Source organism: Vidua macroura, chromosome 2 (assembly GCF_024509145.1).
Source record: "Vidua macroura isolate BioBank_ID:100142 chromosome 2, ASM2450914v1, whole genome shotgun sequence".
Taxonomy (NCBI): Eukaryota; Metazoa; Chordata; class Aves; order Passeriformes; family Viduidae; genus Vidua; species Vidua macroura.
This window is the reverse complement of record NC_071572.1, coordinates 31229481-31248186: the sequence shown is the minus strand read 5'-3', so window position 1 is coordinate 31248186 and position 18706 is coordinate 31229481. Positions and strand designations below refer to the sequence as shown.

At 37.9% G+C, this 18706-nt stretch overlaps 1 protein-coding gene across 1 annotated transcript in view; it reads right to left on the bottom strand.

Moving 5' to 3' along the window:
- The window catches only part of MGAT4A (alpha-1,3-mannosyl-glycoprotein 4-beta-N-acetylglucosaminyltransferase A), a 72883-nt gene that overhangs the window by 32724 nt on the left and 21453 nt on the right, over positions 1–18706 (bottom strand). The window contains exons 3-5 of the mRNA XM_053971854.1: positions 12578–12745; positions 10001–10141; positions 7630–7763 (exon numbers count right to left, since the gene is read on the bottom strand). Of these exons, the coding sequence (XP_053827829.1) occupies positions 7630–7763; positions 10001–10141; positions 12578–12745 (443 nt within the window). The remainder of the gene's footprint in view (positions 1–7629; positions 7764–10000; positions 10142–12577; positions 12746–18706) is intronic.

Here is an 18706-nt window from a genome sequence, read left to right as displayed (position 1 = left end):
CTGTTCAAATCTTTTGGCCTGTTCTTTCTTCCTAGTCATATGAAATTACTGATCGTCAAGACAATGCAAAACATTTGAAGTAAGACATCTTCCTTTACTCATACCAGACCAAGGATTGATTCCCATCAGCACCTTGCTTCCATCAAAGGCAGCCATGAAATGATACATAGAAAGAATAAGAACAAGAACAAGACAAGCACATACAACACCCCCTCCTGCTATCAATCCATGCTCCAGGTACTTTCAGTTCAGGTTACTTCCTGAGACAGATGTGATTTTGTGTATTTAATATTCCTCAGTAGACTCATCTTCTGGTACCTCATTAGCATCCCCTCGAGCCTATCTAAACTTCCAACAAGAAAAGAAGAATCTAGTTTATGATATCTGTGGAGTTCCACAAACCCGTGAACATGGCTGTATCTAAGGTTTAACTCTTTACATCAACAATTTTGATGACAAATGCACGTAGGTTTGATGAATCTCTCTTTAAAAAAGCTTCAGTGGCTGTTGTAGAACACTCTGAAGTTGCAGATTGTCAGTGAAATAAATTTTAAAATTTTCTCCGCTTTTGCAAAATGTTGTACTCCAATTCTCTAAAGCCCTTTTCTGAAGTGCTGGCGAGGCTGCACATCAAGTTTGTGATTATTTTAACATTTTTCTGAACAGACATCATTATTCTCAACAAATGCAAAAAGTGCCAGAGCAGCAGTGAACTTTCTGGACTTCTTTATTGATTTTTATTAGTGGGTATGTGCACAGCAAAGCAGTAGAATACATTAGCTAGCAGACAAAATGAGAGGTTAGAAAGTTCTGATGCACAGCTAGCCAAATGTCCTACAAAACTAAGATTTCTTCTTGTAAGAATGAGCCCTTTCATACTGTTAAATCCTGACTTGATACCCTCAAGAATGACAGAAGATAGACTGTTCCTAAAAATGTAAGAAAAACCATGGCATTTAAGACCAAAGGTTTATTTACCATCCTAAGTAGCAGATGCATAGAAAAACAAAATGCAATCATAGAATCTCTCAAGCTAAAAAGGACCCAAAAGGATCATCAAGACCAACACCCAGTTCCTCAAACAACTACCTAAAACTAAACTATATGACTAAAGGCATCATCCAAATGCTTCTTGAACTCTGACAACCATGGCGGCATGACCACCTCCACCGGCAGCCTATTCCCAGGACTGACCACTCAGTGACAAATCTTTTCCTAGAGTCCAGTCTGAACTTCCTCTGATGCAGCTTCACACCATTTCCACGTGTCCTGTCACTGGTCACCAGAGAAAGGACATCAGCATCTCCCTCTCCACTGACCACCTCGGGGAAGCTGCAGACTGTGATGAAGTCACCTCTCAGTCTTCTCTTCAAAGTTTAACAAACCAAGAGACCTCAGCTGCTCCTCCAAAGTCTTGCCCTTGAGGACTTTCACCATCTTGGAAATTTATCTAGACTAGATTATCTAGATTATCCAGATCTCAATTCTTAAATGAAATCTATTAGAAGCAAGACTTACATTATTCAAGAACACCTTTCAAAGAATGAAACAAGCATGCTAATCTGCATAGTATGGTCATTTCATTGCTTACTAATTACAATTTTGTTTGATCTTTCATCATCCCATAGAACAGGGGTGGGATAATTTTACCACATATTTCATATAACAACAAGCAATATAAAATTACAGCCTTCAGAAAAGGCAAACTACATGTTTATTTGCCTTGAAATAGTAAAAGTACATATAAGTATCATTACCTATATACAAGGCATAACATTTTCATAGGAAAAATCAGCCACTAATGTGGCATTTGGACTGTTTTGGGATATATATGCAGTGAAGACAAAGCCCTAAGGAATAAACGTGCAGCAGTGGCTTCCAGTGGTTGCAGTAGTGTATGTATATAAACAAAGCCTGTGGAAAAAGGTAGTATCATTTTTATAGTTCAACAAATGCAGCTGAAAAATAATTATATTCAGGAATACTGTGTCTTCTTTCGAATCTGAAGCAGTGAGTTCAAGTTAAATACAGGGAACGTGAGACCAACTAGCAAGGCAAGAAACAGGAATGAGAATACTGTCATAACATAACCAGCTGATGTTACATAAGCAAAATGCAGCCTCTGTCCTACATGAGCTAATGACTTCATCTCTCCCTTAAATTCCCCCCTCTACCACATAGGCAAGACATTTCTTTCTCTCTTCAGTCATTTCTGTGATTAACCCAATGCAGTTCAGGACAGGGTTTCATAATGCAAAAGCCTTTGGCAGCAATAGCAGGAATACAAGTGTACTCTTGTACCACTCCACTCTTGTTTCTCCCTACCCTTGTACCCTGCCTGTCAGATCCTCAATCATGAGAGCAAATATCCATATGGATTGTGCTGTGAACCACAAGAGCATGTCAAAGAACAAGTTGAGGTTTTAAGAAAGCCAGCCACAGCAAAAAGCATCACATTACAATGCAAGACCAGACATTCAGATGCAAGTTATGCTAGTGTCATACAGCCACTACTAGTTTTGTGGAGTCTGAAAGAAAGCAGCACATACTGCCTTGCAGCATGGGAAACATTTTGTTGTCCTTGGGGAAGACATTGTTGAAACATTCTAGACAGCTTGTCTTCCAGAAGATCGGCAGTTGCTGTGCACAGTCTAAAGAACCCTCCTACAATTTGTGCTCTTTATTTGGAGGACAGAAGGAATTTTTAGGTCAAGGCAGACCACTGTAGCAAAACTTGATAGTGTTGTCCAAAAATTCAGTGCCAATTCAGTCCACCATACAAGTATGAAGTCACTTGCTACAATGCTTCTGAAATAAGATTATTACTGCTACTTCCCACCTCACAAATACGCTGGATGTCACCAGAGATCAGACAACTCTGGCTATCAATAGCAATGTTCCCTTACCAGAAGGATCAGGTATTGTGGCCCAGGTGCACCTCAGCAAGTATCTCAGAGAAGTATTTCAGTCATACAAATCTAGGGCTTGAGGAAAGAGCAAAATCCTGGATTTTACCTTTGTGCTGAGATAGCAAATTTGTCTCAGGTACATTCAAGTTTTCAAATCCTGTCAAGGATGTTTTCTTAGATCTAAGAAAGATTTTTATCACTGGTTTAATTCCATATAGAAAATTTGCTGGTCACTGACATGAAAAGTGAAGCATAAAATCCTGTGTTGGTCCCCAGTATCAGCAGTCCATACTTCTGTGTACCAAAGCTTAGGTGACTAAGAAGCAGGGACTGCAAAAACAGCATAAATATCTCAAATTCTCACTGACAGGTCAAGTTACCTTTTCAGATACAAGAGCTGGCAGTGTATCAAGAAGGCGTGTTCATCGTGATCAACTTTGAGTGAGATGTCCAAAACAGATTCCCATCTGTGTAGGCCTTTAATATTATTTGGTGTAGATAATGTATCTTGACATAACAGCTTTGATTTTTTAAAAATATATGTACATTACACACATACACATATTTATGTATACACAAAGATCTATCAGACTTTCTCCAACTCAAGATGCACAGTCAGATCTTTCAGGGACTGGGAATACACTCTCCAGGGCAGTTCCAAGAAGGGGCAGCTCACAACTAGCAGAAAGCATGAACATCTCTGTAGCTGGGATGATGCTACTACATCCAGGTTGAAAGCAAGACAGACAAAATACTCCTTTGTTTTTTATCAAGAGAGCTACTGATCAGAGAGATCTATAATTCAGGCCCAGAGCAAGAAGAGGTGAAAATACAAGCTTGTTTATTTTGTGGAGAAGGTTTACATATTGCACTGCAGTGTCAATACCTACAAAACAGGTTCAGCAAGATTTGACACAGTACATGCATCCAGTCCTTAATTTGTTAAGGCTTTGTTCATATCTGTGCACAGGATGGTACCTTGCTGGGTGCTTGTGTCACTTTGACCTAATCAGGACAGAAACTTTTCTAAAGAAATAATAAATAATAAAAAAATTCTCCACAGAAGGAGAACAGAGAAAACACTACTAAAGATCAACATCTCTTAATTTAGCAGCCACTCTTTACATAAAGGGAAAACAGTGACAGTAAAAGATAATCAAGATATGCAATTTTTTCCAGCTTAAGTGAACTGTATATACATGAAACAACCGAGTAAGATTTAAATAAGGAATGTGTAAGAATGTAAAACTTGTGGCCTAATGCTCCAAGAACAAATGGCTGGTCAATTACTACCTAATCAGATGTAATCAGCAGCACACAGAAATAGCAAAATGCTTTTGCATACCTGTAGTGGCTTCCAAGTCTTCCTGAAATGATTTGTCCTTCTGATATTTTTGGTCAAATCAAGGGCCTATAGTCTTTCCAGCATGCACTGATTACTGTTTCTACAAAAGACTGTGCTAAGTGCAGTCTCTGATTAATGAAGTGGACTGACAATAATTTCTGATATATTTAGAACAAGTCTAAGATGCATTTCCTTCATTGTAAATGAGATCTCCCCACAGAAAAAAAAAAAACCAAAATTTTGTTTAGATACCAGGAAAGTATTATAATTTCTCTCATATTCAGTTGTGTGTGTATATATATGTCTATTGTTCCACTATGATAATTTAAAGTACTTCAAAAGCATGTTTCCCATATTAATTGCAAATCCTAATAAATAAAAATACTAGAGAACCACTTTAACTCAGAGTTCATGGTTTCTTAAACGTAGAGTCCATGGCTTATTCTGAAAATAAGTTCTCGTACAAAGCAGGTTAATGAGATTTAAATCATTTGTTTTCAACTCATATGAGCTAGGAACTAGCTATATAGTGAGGGGGAATAAAAAGATTTTAAAGTATTAAGGAATAATGAATCATACCTATTTATTAGTCATCCTAATGAATACCTGCAAGTTATTCTGCCATAAAGTTATTTTAACAAATTGGAGAACACAGACATATGTCAGTAACTAGGACAATTGAACAGTTTACTGTCGAGCAATTCTAGTAATTATTTAAATTGGTGATTAGTTGTCACAGCAGCTGAGATATTTCAGAGTTTCTTGAACTTCCAGTATGGAAATTTACTGTGTACAATTATATTACTGAGAAGTATCCATACAGTAAATGAATATGCAGATCTCTTTATTTAGCAACCATAATTCATCTGTATTTACTAGCTCCCCTGTTTACACTGTTGATGCTGTTTGCAGAAGGCCATCATTAGCCTTCTAATTTGTTTTCTAGTAAAAAATGAAATTACAAGAAATGAGTGAGATTGAACTACTGAAAAAATAGCAGTATTAGAAGAGTCTTGTAGCATGCTTAGCACAAAGCAATTACAGTCCACGACTATGGCTCCCAGCAATGCTTCCTAAACACTGTAAATTTGATTTCTCAAATAAAGATAGCAAGAAAAATACTAAAATCTAATACTAATTTTTTTTCCTATAATTTTCTTTTAAAACCATTTTTGTAGTCTTGTGCTGCCTTTTTTGTTGTTGCTACAAGCTATAGACAAGGCACAGATAGTAATTTTAAGCTTATTAGCAAAATTACATAACCTCACCCTATGACCATTTCTTGCTGTACTTAAACTGCACATATGTTTGAGCAGAGGCAATACCTTTTTTTAGAAACTTTTGACAACATTTTTAACAAAAACATAGTGGGTCAAAGTTCTAGAGTATTTTTAAATAACCCTTTATTATTGCACGTTTTAATGACAACAATAGTCTATTGCATTTCAGGCTAGGATAACCCACAGAAAAGGCTATTTTAAAAGACACACCCCTTCTTTTTGTTCAAGGAGAAACAGAAATCTACCAGAGGAGAAGGCCTTCCTTCAAACAGCCAGAGAAAATGCTTAATAAACCTACAGTTTTCATCTTGCAGAAGGAAACTGAAATATACAGAATAACTCAGAAAAAGCACAGCATAATTCAGGATGAAGTATTTAATGCACCGTATTAATTATGTAGAGAGTTCCCTGTAGCAATTGCAAAGCAAACTCTAAGATATTGAGCTTAAGAAAATAAAAACATGGTTCAAGAATAAAGACAGAAAACCAATAAATTGGATGGAGTAAGGATAAAGAAATGCAAATCTAGCAAGTGCTTACAAGAGAACAAAAATGTAAACTTTGGTTCTTCAAATGTTCCCATACATTTCTGACTCACAGTGCCCAAAACAGATGCCTGAACAAGCGCACAGAACTGCTCTCAAACTGCAATAAAGAGGTAAGACACAGGGGGTAACTGCTGTGTAACAACACAACTCTCCATGCGCACAGGAGCAGTAGCTCCCATGTTGAAATGTTCAGTTCACTGGTAGTCACTTCTGTAGAAACACTCCCAAGGTGAGAGTATTCCACAGCACCTCAAAAGAAGGAAGTTTCCAGCTATGGAAAACTCAGGTACAGCAATATGGCTTGTCTAAGGCAACAAAAGATGGTGCAGTTGGGGACACTTCACTCCTATTCCAAAGTTTGCAGAAGACAGAGAATCCAATGAAAACAGACAGATCTCATAGCTCAGACCTCCTTAAGCAAAACAAAAGAAACTTCAGTTTTAAGCCTCGAAAAGAAGCCACACTCGTAGGCAATAGAATTTCTCCAACTAATACAGTGAAGAAAAACACAGCATTCCAGTAATTCAGAAAGAATTCTGTTCCCCTGATATTCCCAACCAAGAGATGTTTTAAAAGCATCTTTTTTTTTTCCAGAAAAACAGTACCTATCCAGACAGATAGTTTTTGGCTGGCTGTCAAGAAAAAGAAAACAGAGCAATTCACATTAGAAAACACTAAGAAACAATTCTCAGATAAAAACAAAATGTTTACAAACTTTCCAATGAAAGTTTTAAAATATATTGATAATAGAAGTATTTAAATGCCTGATTTTCCTCTGATTCATCCCTGAATGGACACCAGCTCACTAAATTAAAATAATTTTCAGTTATAACTGGGGATTTGAATTTTCATCTGTGGGACTTATAAAAGACTGTTTCAGCAGAGCACTACAGTTAGATGGATGAAGGTCAAACATAAATTTCCCACTGTCCAAGTCAGACTTCTGAGAAAGGCATAGAGAACAAAATAGGTACATGCAATTCCCAGCATCCAACAGAATTATTTCTGAAAGTACTCTATCATTTTCCTAAATTTGATTTCCACTAAATCAGAGCCAAAGTGAACAAACAGTCCAACTGAACACTGAATTAATCCATTAAAAAGGTCTGGGCTTCAAACATTCACATTGTCCAGAAAATTAATTCAATAACAATCTGTGCCTCACATCTCCAACTGCAGCACTCATTTGACAGAGGACTAAGCAGGAGCACAAAGAAAACAGGAAGAATCCTCTCCTATGACAGAGTTCTTTAGCCATTATTCTTATGTTGAAGGAATAGCACATCTTTGCCACTAAATATAAACATAAGATTTGCAAAATAACCACTCCACTGAATCCATGTCCACCGTTCCCCTGATAAATAGAAAAAGTTGGGCTCTTCAGGATTGTATCTCAGAAACCCAAGACTGACACTTTCCTTTTCCTGGAAGGAGAGTCATCTGTCTGCATCTTGGAAAAAAAGTAGATCCTCATCAGTTCCGGAAAGGAATGTTACTTGTGATTAAAGGCAGGTTAGAAATTGTATTTAAAAATTAAAGTATTTTACCTCTCCTATAAAGACAACCATAACACAATCCAGCTTTTCTTCAGGGGACAGCTTATCAATAAGGGAGTGGAGAGTTTCTGTAAGGTAAGACTTGACTTTTCTTTTCACTGTAGGTATTCCCATTACAATGGAAACTGAAATCAAACAAACCAGAAAGGTACTTTCAGTGACTGCATACACAAGATAGAAAATAAAAATCTTGCAATAAGGCATTGCTTAATAAATGCAAAGGTTTAAAAGGTGGAGATTGCAGTAATTAAAAATAGTTTAAAATTAGGCCACCCAGCATCAGGAGCATGACTAACAGCTAACACCAATTCTCAGAACAAAAATAGAAGACAAAAAAGCCCCAATCCTAGACATGTCAGACTATTTTGTAGGTGTGATGGGCTGATCCTGACTGGACACCAGATACCCACCAAAGCTGCTCCATCGCTCACCTCCTCAGCTGGTCAGGAAGGAGAATATATAACATAGCTTAGTGGGTAGAAATAAGGGCAGGGAGAGACCCCTCGTTACTGCCACACTCAAAGCAGACTTGAGGAAGTTAATTTATTACTGATCAAATGAACATAGGGTAATGAGAAATAAACCCAAATCTTAAAACACCTTTCTCTTACCCTTCCCTTCTTCCTGGGCTCAACTTCACACCTAATTTCTCTACCTCCTCCCTACCAGGAGCACAGGGGTATGGGGAATGAAGGTTGGAATTCAGTTCATCACACATGATCTCCACCACTTCTTTCTCCTCAGTAGAAGGACTCCTCAGACTCTTCCCCTGATCCAGCATGGGGTCCTTACTATGGCAGATGGTCCGTCATGAACATCTCCAATGTAAGTTCGTTCCCCAGGCTGCAGTTCTTCATAAACCGCTCCAGCATGGGTCCCTTCCACGGGCTGCAGTCCTTCAGGAACAGGCTACTTCACTGTGGGTCCTCCACAGGGTTACAAGTCCTGCCAGTAAACCTGCTCCAGCATGGGCTCCTCTCTCCATGGGTCCACAGGTCCTGCCAAGGAGCCTGCTCCTGTGTGGGCTTTCCATGGGGTCACAGCCTCCTTTGGGCACCCACCTTCTGTGACATGGGGTCCTCCAGAGGCTGCAGGTGGATATCTGCTCCATGGGCTGCAGGGACACAGCTGCCTCTCTACACTCTTCACCACAAGCTGCAGGGGACTCTGCCCTGACACCTGCAGCACCTCCTCCCCCTCCTTCTGCACTGACCTTGCATGTTCTCACTCCTCTCTCCAGCTGCAATTGCCCTTGAGCAGTTTTTTCCCCCCCTCTTCAATCTGTTATTCCAGTGGTGCAGGTCTGGCTATTGGTTCCACTGGAGACAGAGAAAGCTGCTGGCTCCTCTTAAGAGAAGTACCCCTGTAGCCTCCCTGCTACCAAAACATTGTCACACAAACCCCAGTACAATGGGAAATAATCAACAACCAAGGTATTATGCAGACAAGGTGCACCAAGAGTGATTAAATTCCCTAACTGAAGTTTAAAAATAAAACTGGTATAACCCTTCTTCAAAACTCAAGTATTTAACTTCTCAGAAGTAACCTTTTAAAATAATACTGCTGAAAGCCTCTAATACTTTCCTTGCCCCAGGTTTTGGTTCTTCTAAATAAGTCCAGGACAACAGAACTGCATGGAAGTTCCTCAACAAAATTCCTTCTCTCTGACAAAAGCACCACAAATGCAAAGCAATACATCCCCAACAATACATTGAAATAAAACATAACATATAACATTGAAATAAAAGGTATTTATAGTCAGAAAAATAAACCTGTGGCCTGAGCCCACACATTTTCCATACAGGCATGCCTTCTGTTAAAAGAAGAAGTAATCAAACTGAAGTAATGAAAAAACACAAGTCACAAGTAACTATAACACTGAATTTTTTTCCCCTCCAATGACTGTCCAGATTTTATTGATGCAATTGTATCTGGTTATCTTAGTTCTCCCAACTTTTAATTTAGACATGGAAATATACTGTTCAGAACAAGAGAAACATCAATGCTAAAATAATTATAACCATGCATGGTTGCCCTGCAAATCTGAAAAGCCAAAGGGATATACCCATTAGCGGTTCAGAATCTGAAATGCTTGAGCTTTGTTTCCTTTTAGTTACAAAAAATTCATCCAAACTAAATGCTTCTTATTGTGTACCTTAACATGGCATGCAGTGTGACTGAGATTATGCAGAAAAGAGCAAAGCTGAAACCAAGCTCCTTTCATCTCAGATTCAGTGTGAATTCAAAGGATATCAATATCACACAAGTTAAATGAGATGTCCAAGAAATGCAGTAAATTCTTTTCCTAAAACTAGAAGGTCCTCCAGATATAAAACATGAAATAACCATCATATCAGCATACCTCCTGTCCTTCCAAGGCCAACCTGCACAGAAGGTTGAAGGCTTCCTTCATTTTTCAACAAATGAGGCAAATGGTAATAGATATTTGGCACTTGAAGAGATTTTCTACTTGTTAGCTCTTTTAATAATTTCAGCGTCTCATCTGCAAACATATGGGAAATCAGAAATGCAGAAAACAAATTATATGAAGTTTTAAGCAATAGTAAACAGTATAAAATTCCAAGCTTGGTCCTAACTGAAAGCCAGAATAAATTGTGCACTTTTCTGAGTCATTGTATCTTGTCTACAAAGGAAGTCTTTTCTTCTTTCAATTTTTTTTTATAAATGATGGCCAAGACTATTTTGCACCTATAACCTTATTACAGATACAGTTAATATTTACATGATCACATAAGATTTACTGTGAATTTACAGAAATAAAGAATGCTCCATTTATGTGCGGAGTTGGTGGTTTTGCAGGGTTTTTTTCCCAATTAATCAAATGGGAGGCTTATTTCCCTAGATAATTTTTCACTTTTGCTTACAGAGGCCATCACCATCCAGCAAACACTACTGCAAATAACTTTTCAGAACTATGAATATATACTGGAATGTACTGTACATAGAGATACAAAATAAAATAGCATTAATGTACAGTTGATATTTTGAGTATTCCTGGGGGAAAAAAAAAAAAAAAAAAAAAAAAGCAAATTTAATTTAGTCCATTAGAATAAAATTATCCTATTAGATTCTATTAGAATCAGTCTTGCTCTTTCTAGTGCAACTGCCTTTCAGTATGTCCAGGTGGCTGTCAAAGTTGCAAGTAACAGTTTTTAAAATTACCCTGCTGGGTGTGTTGATTTTCTTGCATCAAGTGTGAACACAACTCATTTCAAATGAAAAATATGATAACATATGGATCTTTGAAAACGTATGGGCTTTATAATATCGAGTTAAGTAAAAAAACTGTAGTCAAGGTTTCTTGAGATAAAATTGAGAAGCAAGAAAAAGAAAGCCATAAGTGTAATTCCTCTCAGATTCTTAGCACAGCTTCTACAAAGATAGGTGGATTTTGTTGTGGATTTTGGTTCTGTATGTTTGGGGATTTTTAAAGTATTTATTTTTAGGTGAAACTAAATTCCTAACCATCTCAAACGTCAAAAAAGCTTTGTAAATAGATGCCATAAGTAGGTACATCTATTTTGATAGACTCCAATATAGGCACATTTTACTTTTCCTGCTAACATTTCTTTAACTTCATCTGCAAAACCTGGACTAAATTCTGTCCAAGTATGACAGCTCTTGTCTGAATGAATAAGGATCTACACAAAACAATCTGGAATTCTTTCATCTTCAAAGAGAGCAAAGAGTATTATGTATACTTAAGTGTATTAAGCTTAATAAAAACCTATCTAATACTATGTTCTAAGCACAAAAGCTCAGTAATTCAGCTGGATTCCCATTATGACTCTACATGGAAAAACGTGTATGTCCATCCCAGCTGGGATCCAGACATGGTAGAATGTTAAATGAATTAGTACTTTCAGCTGCATCAAAAGAGAGTAACTCTTTATAAGCATATTGCCTAAAAGCAAGCTAAGTCAATTTTAGAAACAAATGTGATAATAACTTAATCCTAAATCCAGAATCAAAATCATTTAACCTCCTCCATGCTCTACTTTAAAAGCAAAACCACACACATGAAATAGGAAGACAAGATTTGTAGACCATGCTAAATGTAACCTTTATCTGTGCAATTCCTGGAGATCCAGGGAACTACTGAGATCAGGCCATTAGCGTCAGACAGCAATTCATGAGTGGCATCAGCACTGGACCCTATAATTATAACCATTTCCCAAAAAAAAAAAAATCTATTGAAAATAGTAAATTCAAGTAGACAACAAATTCCAGTATCTTGTTCCAGGCTTTTGAATTGCAAAACTCTTAAGAGTTTCAACTCCTTATAGACCAACTCCTTAAGACTAATACAGTGAAATTTCTGCAACCTACCAAGTCAGACCTCTTGACAGAAAATTTGTACTTATTTGTGATTCATTTTCCATCCACAAAAATCAGAGCAACAAAACAGTAACAGTGTGATTTTAAAAATTAACATCAGTAGTCTGGTGAACCATCCATCTCCAAAATGGGAGACATCTTACAAATCATAAGCAATACTTTAGTCTATATGATTTAATAGTTTCCCGTTGACTTTTAAGCTTATTTTAACTCCTTCAAGTTCATCCATTTCTGCTGTTTGCTCACTTTTCCCCTCTGACTCTGTTTAAAAAGTGATGTAAATTTTAATATATTCAACGTAATAGATAAGTAACCAGAAGTTCCAAACTTTGGGAGCTAGGTGTGGAGTACGTAATTCTTATGACTTTAGGGACTGAATAAGGGTGTGTGAATCATTAAGAACAACAACTAGAAAAAACAAACCAAAACACCCACGTCATATACAACTTATTACACATTCTTTATTCCCACTGCTGAACAGTTTCATTCAGCTCTCTTGGGAGCAATTTCTTATTCTATAGTAATAACAAGAAATACTGGCATTGCAGAGTTATAAAAAAAAATATCTCAGAGCATGTACCTGAAAAATTATTCATGGCATTCTTACTGCCATTGGTTTCTGCCACGGCCCTCCTGAACTGCTCCAGGATGGCGTTGAGCTCGGAGGAGCGCTGCAGCGTGCGGTGCTCGGCGATGCGCAGGCGTTCCTTCAGAGCGTGAAACTCCCGCTGATAGGCAATCAGCTTTTCTGGGGAGAAAAACCACAATCCAGGTTATTTGCAGAAACAAACACCTACTGACAGATCCGACCAGCGTCTAACGCTGCTCAGCTTTGCAGCGCCTGGAATGCTCCCAGGAAGGCAGAGCCTGGCACGGCCCCACCTGAGGAGCTGGGTGCCTCAGCACCCAATGCAAGAGATGGATGGTGGACACCGCTGCCTATTATCTGTTTCCAACAAGCATCTCCTGTGGAAAAGCCAGTTGGATTAACATTCAGGCAGTGCAGTCAGACACACACCACACTCACCACAGCTGGCTCAGCGAGAGAGACAAGAAGGCTCTTTTTGCAGGAGTTAATTCCGGCAAGATTTATTGCGTGGAAGCTGAAGGGAACCCAGGCGAAAAATGAGGGCTACCACGTGCTCTGGACAGCTTAAGAATGGGAAGGGATGGGGGATGGAGCTAAAGGCAAGGCAAGGGGGATTGGTCTCCAGGGGAGAGGGGGCAGCCACCAGGGGTACCCAACCAGTGAGGAAACAGGGAAAGGAGAAACCAGGGTAGTTGCAAAATATGAGCAGAGGTCCATGAGGGAGTCTGGTCTGTGCCACAGGAGGAATGAACTCTATGGTAAGTCTTTCCAAGGCAATGCCCTTGGGAATTTGCTGAGGGAAGGGAGTTCATGGGATGGATGCTACAACAGGCAATCCACTTTTCTAGGGAGAAAAACCACGATCTGGGTTATTTGTGGAAACAAACACCTACTGACAGATCCGACCAGCGTCTAACGCTGCTCAGCTTTGCAGCACCTGGAATGCTCCCAGGAAGGCAGAGCCTGGCACGGCCCCACCTGAGGAGCTGGGTGCCTCAGCACCCACCCAACACAGTGAGGGGAGAGCTGCACACACGGGGATGGGGGCAGGCATTGAGGGGGGATGCCCCTCACCACAGCCACAGACCAGGGACACCCTGAGTACCCAGCACTCAGCACAAGGCAGTTCTGAACCACTTCTTGGAACAGATGCCCACAAACCATTTCTTTTAAGAAGCCACACAGCAGTGGCCCCTTACAAAAGCACAGGTTACGTCTTGCGAAAGACCCTTCTGAATACTTTGTAAGGATGAGTGGAACTTGACAGTATTTCAGTCATATCAATTTTAAACCCAAGTTTTAACTTTATGGTCAGTGCCTGAGAACTGAAGAACAAAATTTTTATCAAAATTCTACTGATGTTGATACATATACATACTCTTAAAAGGGGACCAAAAGGGAGATGGAAACACCAAAACCAATTTGCTGATATATTTATTCCCTTTTCCCTTGACACCCAGTAAAGTAAGTGGGCCTAGATTTTGTATCGTTCCTTCTTCCTATTGGTAATTTCCTCAAATCTTCTGCTCACCATCATCACTATCACCCTCCTTCAACCAATATACAGATACTGACTGGAGTATTTTAAGTGAATTTGCAACTCATAATCAATATTCCAGCCACTCAGCTGACATCCACTGACATACCTCTATTGTTATTTACCTACACATTCCTAGACTTTTCGCATTGCAATGGCAGGGAAGCAGAAGTTTAGCAAGCAATTTGAAACCCTTCCTGTTGCTATATTACATAACACACCAGGCAAAAAAGGAATTAGAGTCAACTTCCCTTGTTAATAAGACTGCTGTTCCTCCAAATTCTTTCAATTTACATTTATTTTCCTCTCTTTTTTGGTAGTTGGGATGTACTGCTCCAATTATGTTTAGAAAACTTAACTAACTAGAATGCCCTCTGTTCTGAAGATGGAAAAATAAAAACATAGTTCACTACCTCTTAAAAACATCTCCTTTGTCAGCTTTATTTTACTTCTTTCATTAAAACCAAACAGTTATTGCTTTTGTGCCAACAAACCCAGAACACAGATGCTGGCCCACAACACAGTGTTAGGCACACTATACACTGCTGACTGAATCCAGGCTGCTATTTAAAATAGGAATTGATGCTTTAGTCAGCAGCACTTAGAAGACTGGGAAAATTTTTTGGAGTTTCTGGGATAAAGGCCATTCTTGTTTGCCAATGATAACTAACAAAAGTAGTTCCGTTCTGATGCTTCCAGTGAACTGTACTGGTATTGCATTCATGGTACTTGAGACCTCAAAAGCATTAATTTCTTTGAGAAATACTAGACAAGTAGTCAACTTCCCACAGTTCCTTCAACCAGACATATCTAGGTTAAGGAGACTGCTCTAAAAGATACATAAACTCTGGGCACCTATCCTCCACAAATATAAGGCTTTTTTTTCCATTAGGCACAATATTATTTAGTCAAGTATAACTAAAAAATCCTAAGATTACAAATACAATAAGATTTTTAAGTCCACTACCCTCTGAGTATTTTTCTAGTTATTTATGCAAAATGAAATTTAAAAAAAATTTGCTTATGTGAACTTACATGACCTAAAGCATTTGCATCTCTAACACTAGTAAAGCTAGCACTTTCAATGTTTTAGGAGACTAATGTGTAATTTGGCATTTTTGTACTTGTTTTATAATATGGTAGGTTGTACTTTTAAACTAAGCAAATTAAATTTAAATGCCTGACACTCATATCTTTAGCATACTTTCAGCACTTCAAAGATCAACTGCTCAGATACTTATTACTTACAAACAAACAAAAAACCACAACAAATCTTATCTCATACTGAAAGGCACTTACAAAGGAGAAAATACTTCTTAGACTCTTACAGTACCACCATTAGCAGTGACCACAAGTCCCAGACTTTAGAAAAGCATCCCTTAAGCCATCAGCAGTTTAAAAATATTCTAATTTGACTTTTCAGAGTTCCTAAGTATGTGAGAATGAGCCTACAAGATTAAATTTAAGAATCTATTTTTATTTAAACTTTGAGTTCAAGTTTGGTCCTGAAGTGGTCAGGCAGTTGGACTAAATTGATTGTTGGTAGGTCCCTTCCAACTGAGATATCCTATTCTATGACAAGCTGACTTGTAAGCATTGTATATACAAAACAGTCAATAGTGCACCTGATATTTTCAAAATACATTTGACCATTTAGTGTTTTATTGTTCAGAGATTTCTCCAAAACCAAAATAAATTGAATTGATTTCTTGTCCAGAAGTATGAAAACACTTTTTTTTTTTTGATTGCTATTACAGTAAAAAGGGGAGTACTGACCCTAAAATCACAGAGAAAACAGGTCAGTGATCATCATCAGTAAAAAAGGATTCTATTTCTACAGGATTATGAATTCCATTTTTATTCTCATACTGAAATCTAGAGTTATTTAAGAAAACAGAAGACGGAATTCAGACAGTAAGTTATTGGCCTTACAGCACTGATGGAAGAACCCCAAACATATCTGTCTGTTCTCTGACAAACAAAACCTCCCTCTAACAGCAGCTGTAGCCAATATTGAAGACATCTGGTCTCCAATAATTTCAGCATACAAGCATATTTTTATTCAAGAATAAGGTACTATTTTACATTGAAATTAAAAGATATTCCACACTTTTCTCTGGAAGCCAGAAAGATCAAATAAAAGAAATATCTTGTTAAGAAATTATTTGAGAACTGAAAGCATTAATTCTTCACCATTTTTCTCTTAAATTCTAGTTGGTTCAGCAATACTCCAGAAGCTAAAGACTAAACATTTTAGCTGGCCAGATGCTGTGCAGTTCTCTCAACACTATGTCAACTGAATCAATACTTTATCTCTTTTCCTTTGTTGCAATACGTTCTCTTAAATATGCAGAACTTAGAATTTAGACAAGTTCACTTGAAAGTTGATGCAGAATTTTGAAAAATGAAAATTCAGATGAAACTTGGGTGGTTTGCCAGTTTTTAACCAGAGATGAAATCTCGGCTCTCAGCCTCCTCTGGGTTATTTACAGTTCTTCTACTAAATAATTGTTAAAAAAATTATTCCAAAAAGACACCATTAATCCAAAATTACAAACTCAGTCCACTCTCCTCTTAGCCACAGACAATATTGACTACATAAATTGCTCAAGAGTTGTCTAAATTTGAAGAAAAATTCGAAGTTATAAAACATGGAGTTTCTAACATCTTAGCATGCATATAATTTCTTAGTTTGGGCTTTTGTACTTCTTGAAAAATCTGTTCATGTTCTTCAACCGCTGATTTTTGTAACAGCAAAGAGTTTTCCCTTGAGATAAAAAGGGACATCCAAGTAAAGGAATAAGAAAATAGGTTGTAGTTTGAATTTAGAAAAGCATTTTGCAGAGTATTTCAGCTCAACTGAAATAGCATATATCTGAATTGCAGGTAAATTACCAACACTGTCAGAACACTTGCTGTATTCTAATTCCAAATGAAATATCTACTGAACAATAAAACAGAAAAAATACTGTGGAAACTTAATCAAAGCAATTTTAAGGCTATACAGTTTTACAGTCAATAAAAATCATAAACGGCTTAGTTTTTTCTTCATGTTACTCTTTTAGCGAAGTTAGATTTTTTAACGCCCCAAGCCTGTCAGTGTTTAAGAGGCATTTGGACAATGACCTTAACAACGTGCTTTACATTTGGTCAGCCCTGAAATGGTCAGGCAGCTGCACTAGATGCCCACTGTAGTTCCCTTCCAATTGAAACAGTCTATTCTATTCTAACATGAAAACTTTACGAAGAAACTATCTGAGTACACTTCTAAACTGAGGGGAGTGCACACTTGTAAAAGGAAACAGAATTGCCTGAAAACCCTTTCACAACCCAAGAATGTTTTGGCGATTCTCAGCATTGCCATTATTCCTCAAGGAAAGCTTTGACTGTCTGCTAAAAGAACTACAGTCTACAACATAAAAAGCAGTATGAAAGCTTTGCAAGCTGCTATTTATCTTATCAATCAAGCAGGTTCCCAAACACGTTAAATCACAGGCCATTTCACAACTGAAAATTGAACACGTTGAATTAAGATTGTTGAACTAAGGTGGCTGCATTCACATAGAAAAATAATTAAATAAATAAAAGACAAGCTATAATTTACTTAAGAGTTCTGTTTTAGTATGGCTGGTTGTACCAAAGACAGATGTGTCAGACAAGATCAGGAAAAGCTTTGTGACCTTCCCATATCACATGCAGGCAGTTGAGCTTTCCTTCAAACTCCAAAGCAGCTAAACACCCAAAGTGATGGATCTGCCACACAGACTAAAAGGTAATCAGCAATAGACTTGGCACTCAAAAAAGATAGCAAGCCAAGCACAGAGGGCTTAGCTTTGCCAATTAATTGTAGGCCTGATTTATATTTTTTGCCCTTGCCCAACTGAACCATAGAAACCTCACCCCCTTTTTTTCATTGAAGAACAATGGGACACACAGACAAAAGACTCTGGTTGGCCACAAAGTATTGTACACAAATACTCAATAAGTAAAACACCTAGAGAAGAAACAGATACCTGATCCAACAGGACTTTTCCTCTACCCAAGCAGGGAAACTTTAAATCATTATTCAAATCAACAGTGTAGCACTGGCAACAGTCCTACATTCGTAGCAGTTTATGGCCCACCCTAATGACAACCCTCTCAGCTTTTACAAGTTAAAGGTTCCGCAGCAAAAGCTTCATTTTTCTGAACACCTTGTTGAAGAGTTATTAAAATGCCATTAAATAAATGTTTGAATCTGTCAGAACACACTGTAGTAAGTGCTAATTCAGGTATTTCTGTGATTAGGTATTCTACAAATCATTTAGTCCCATTATCAAAACCCTGCAGTAGTTACCATCATGCCATGGGTCAGAGACACTAACAAGCTTCATGTATTAATTCATTACACTCCCATCAAGGATGCTGATCAATTTACAGGTTGATACAGAGTAGAGGTCTTAACTGGCAGCGAGCTTCCACACTAAGTTTCATACAGAGTCAGTGGTGAGACAAGAGGAGGTTGCTCTTCAGTGAATTAGGGATTTGTCAACATGCCAGCCAATTCAACCTGCCACGGCTCTTACAGGAACATTTCTTTGTTT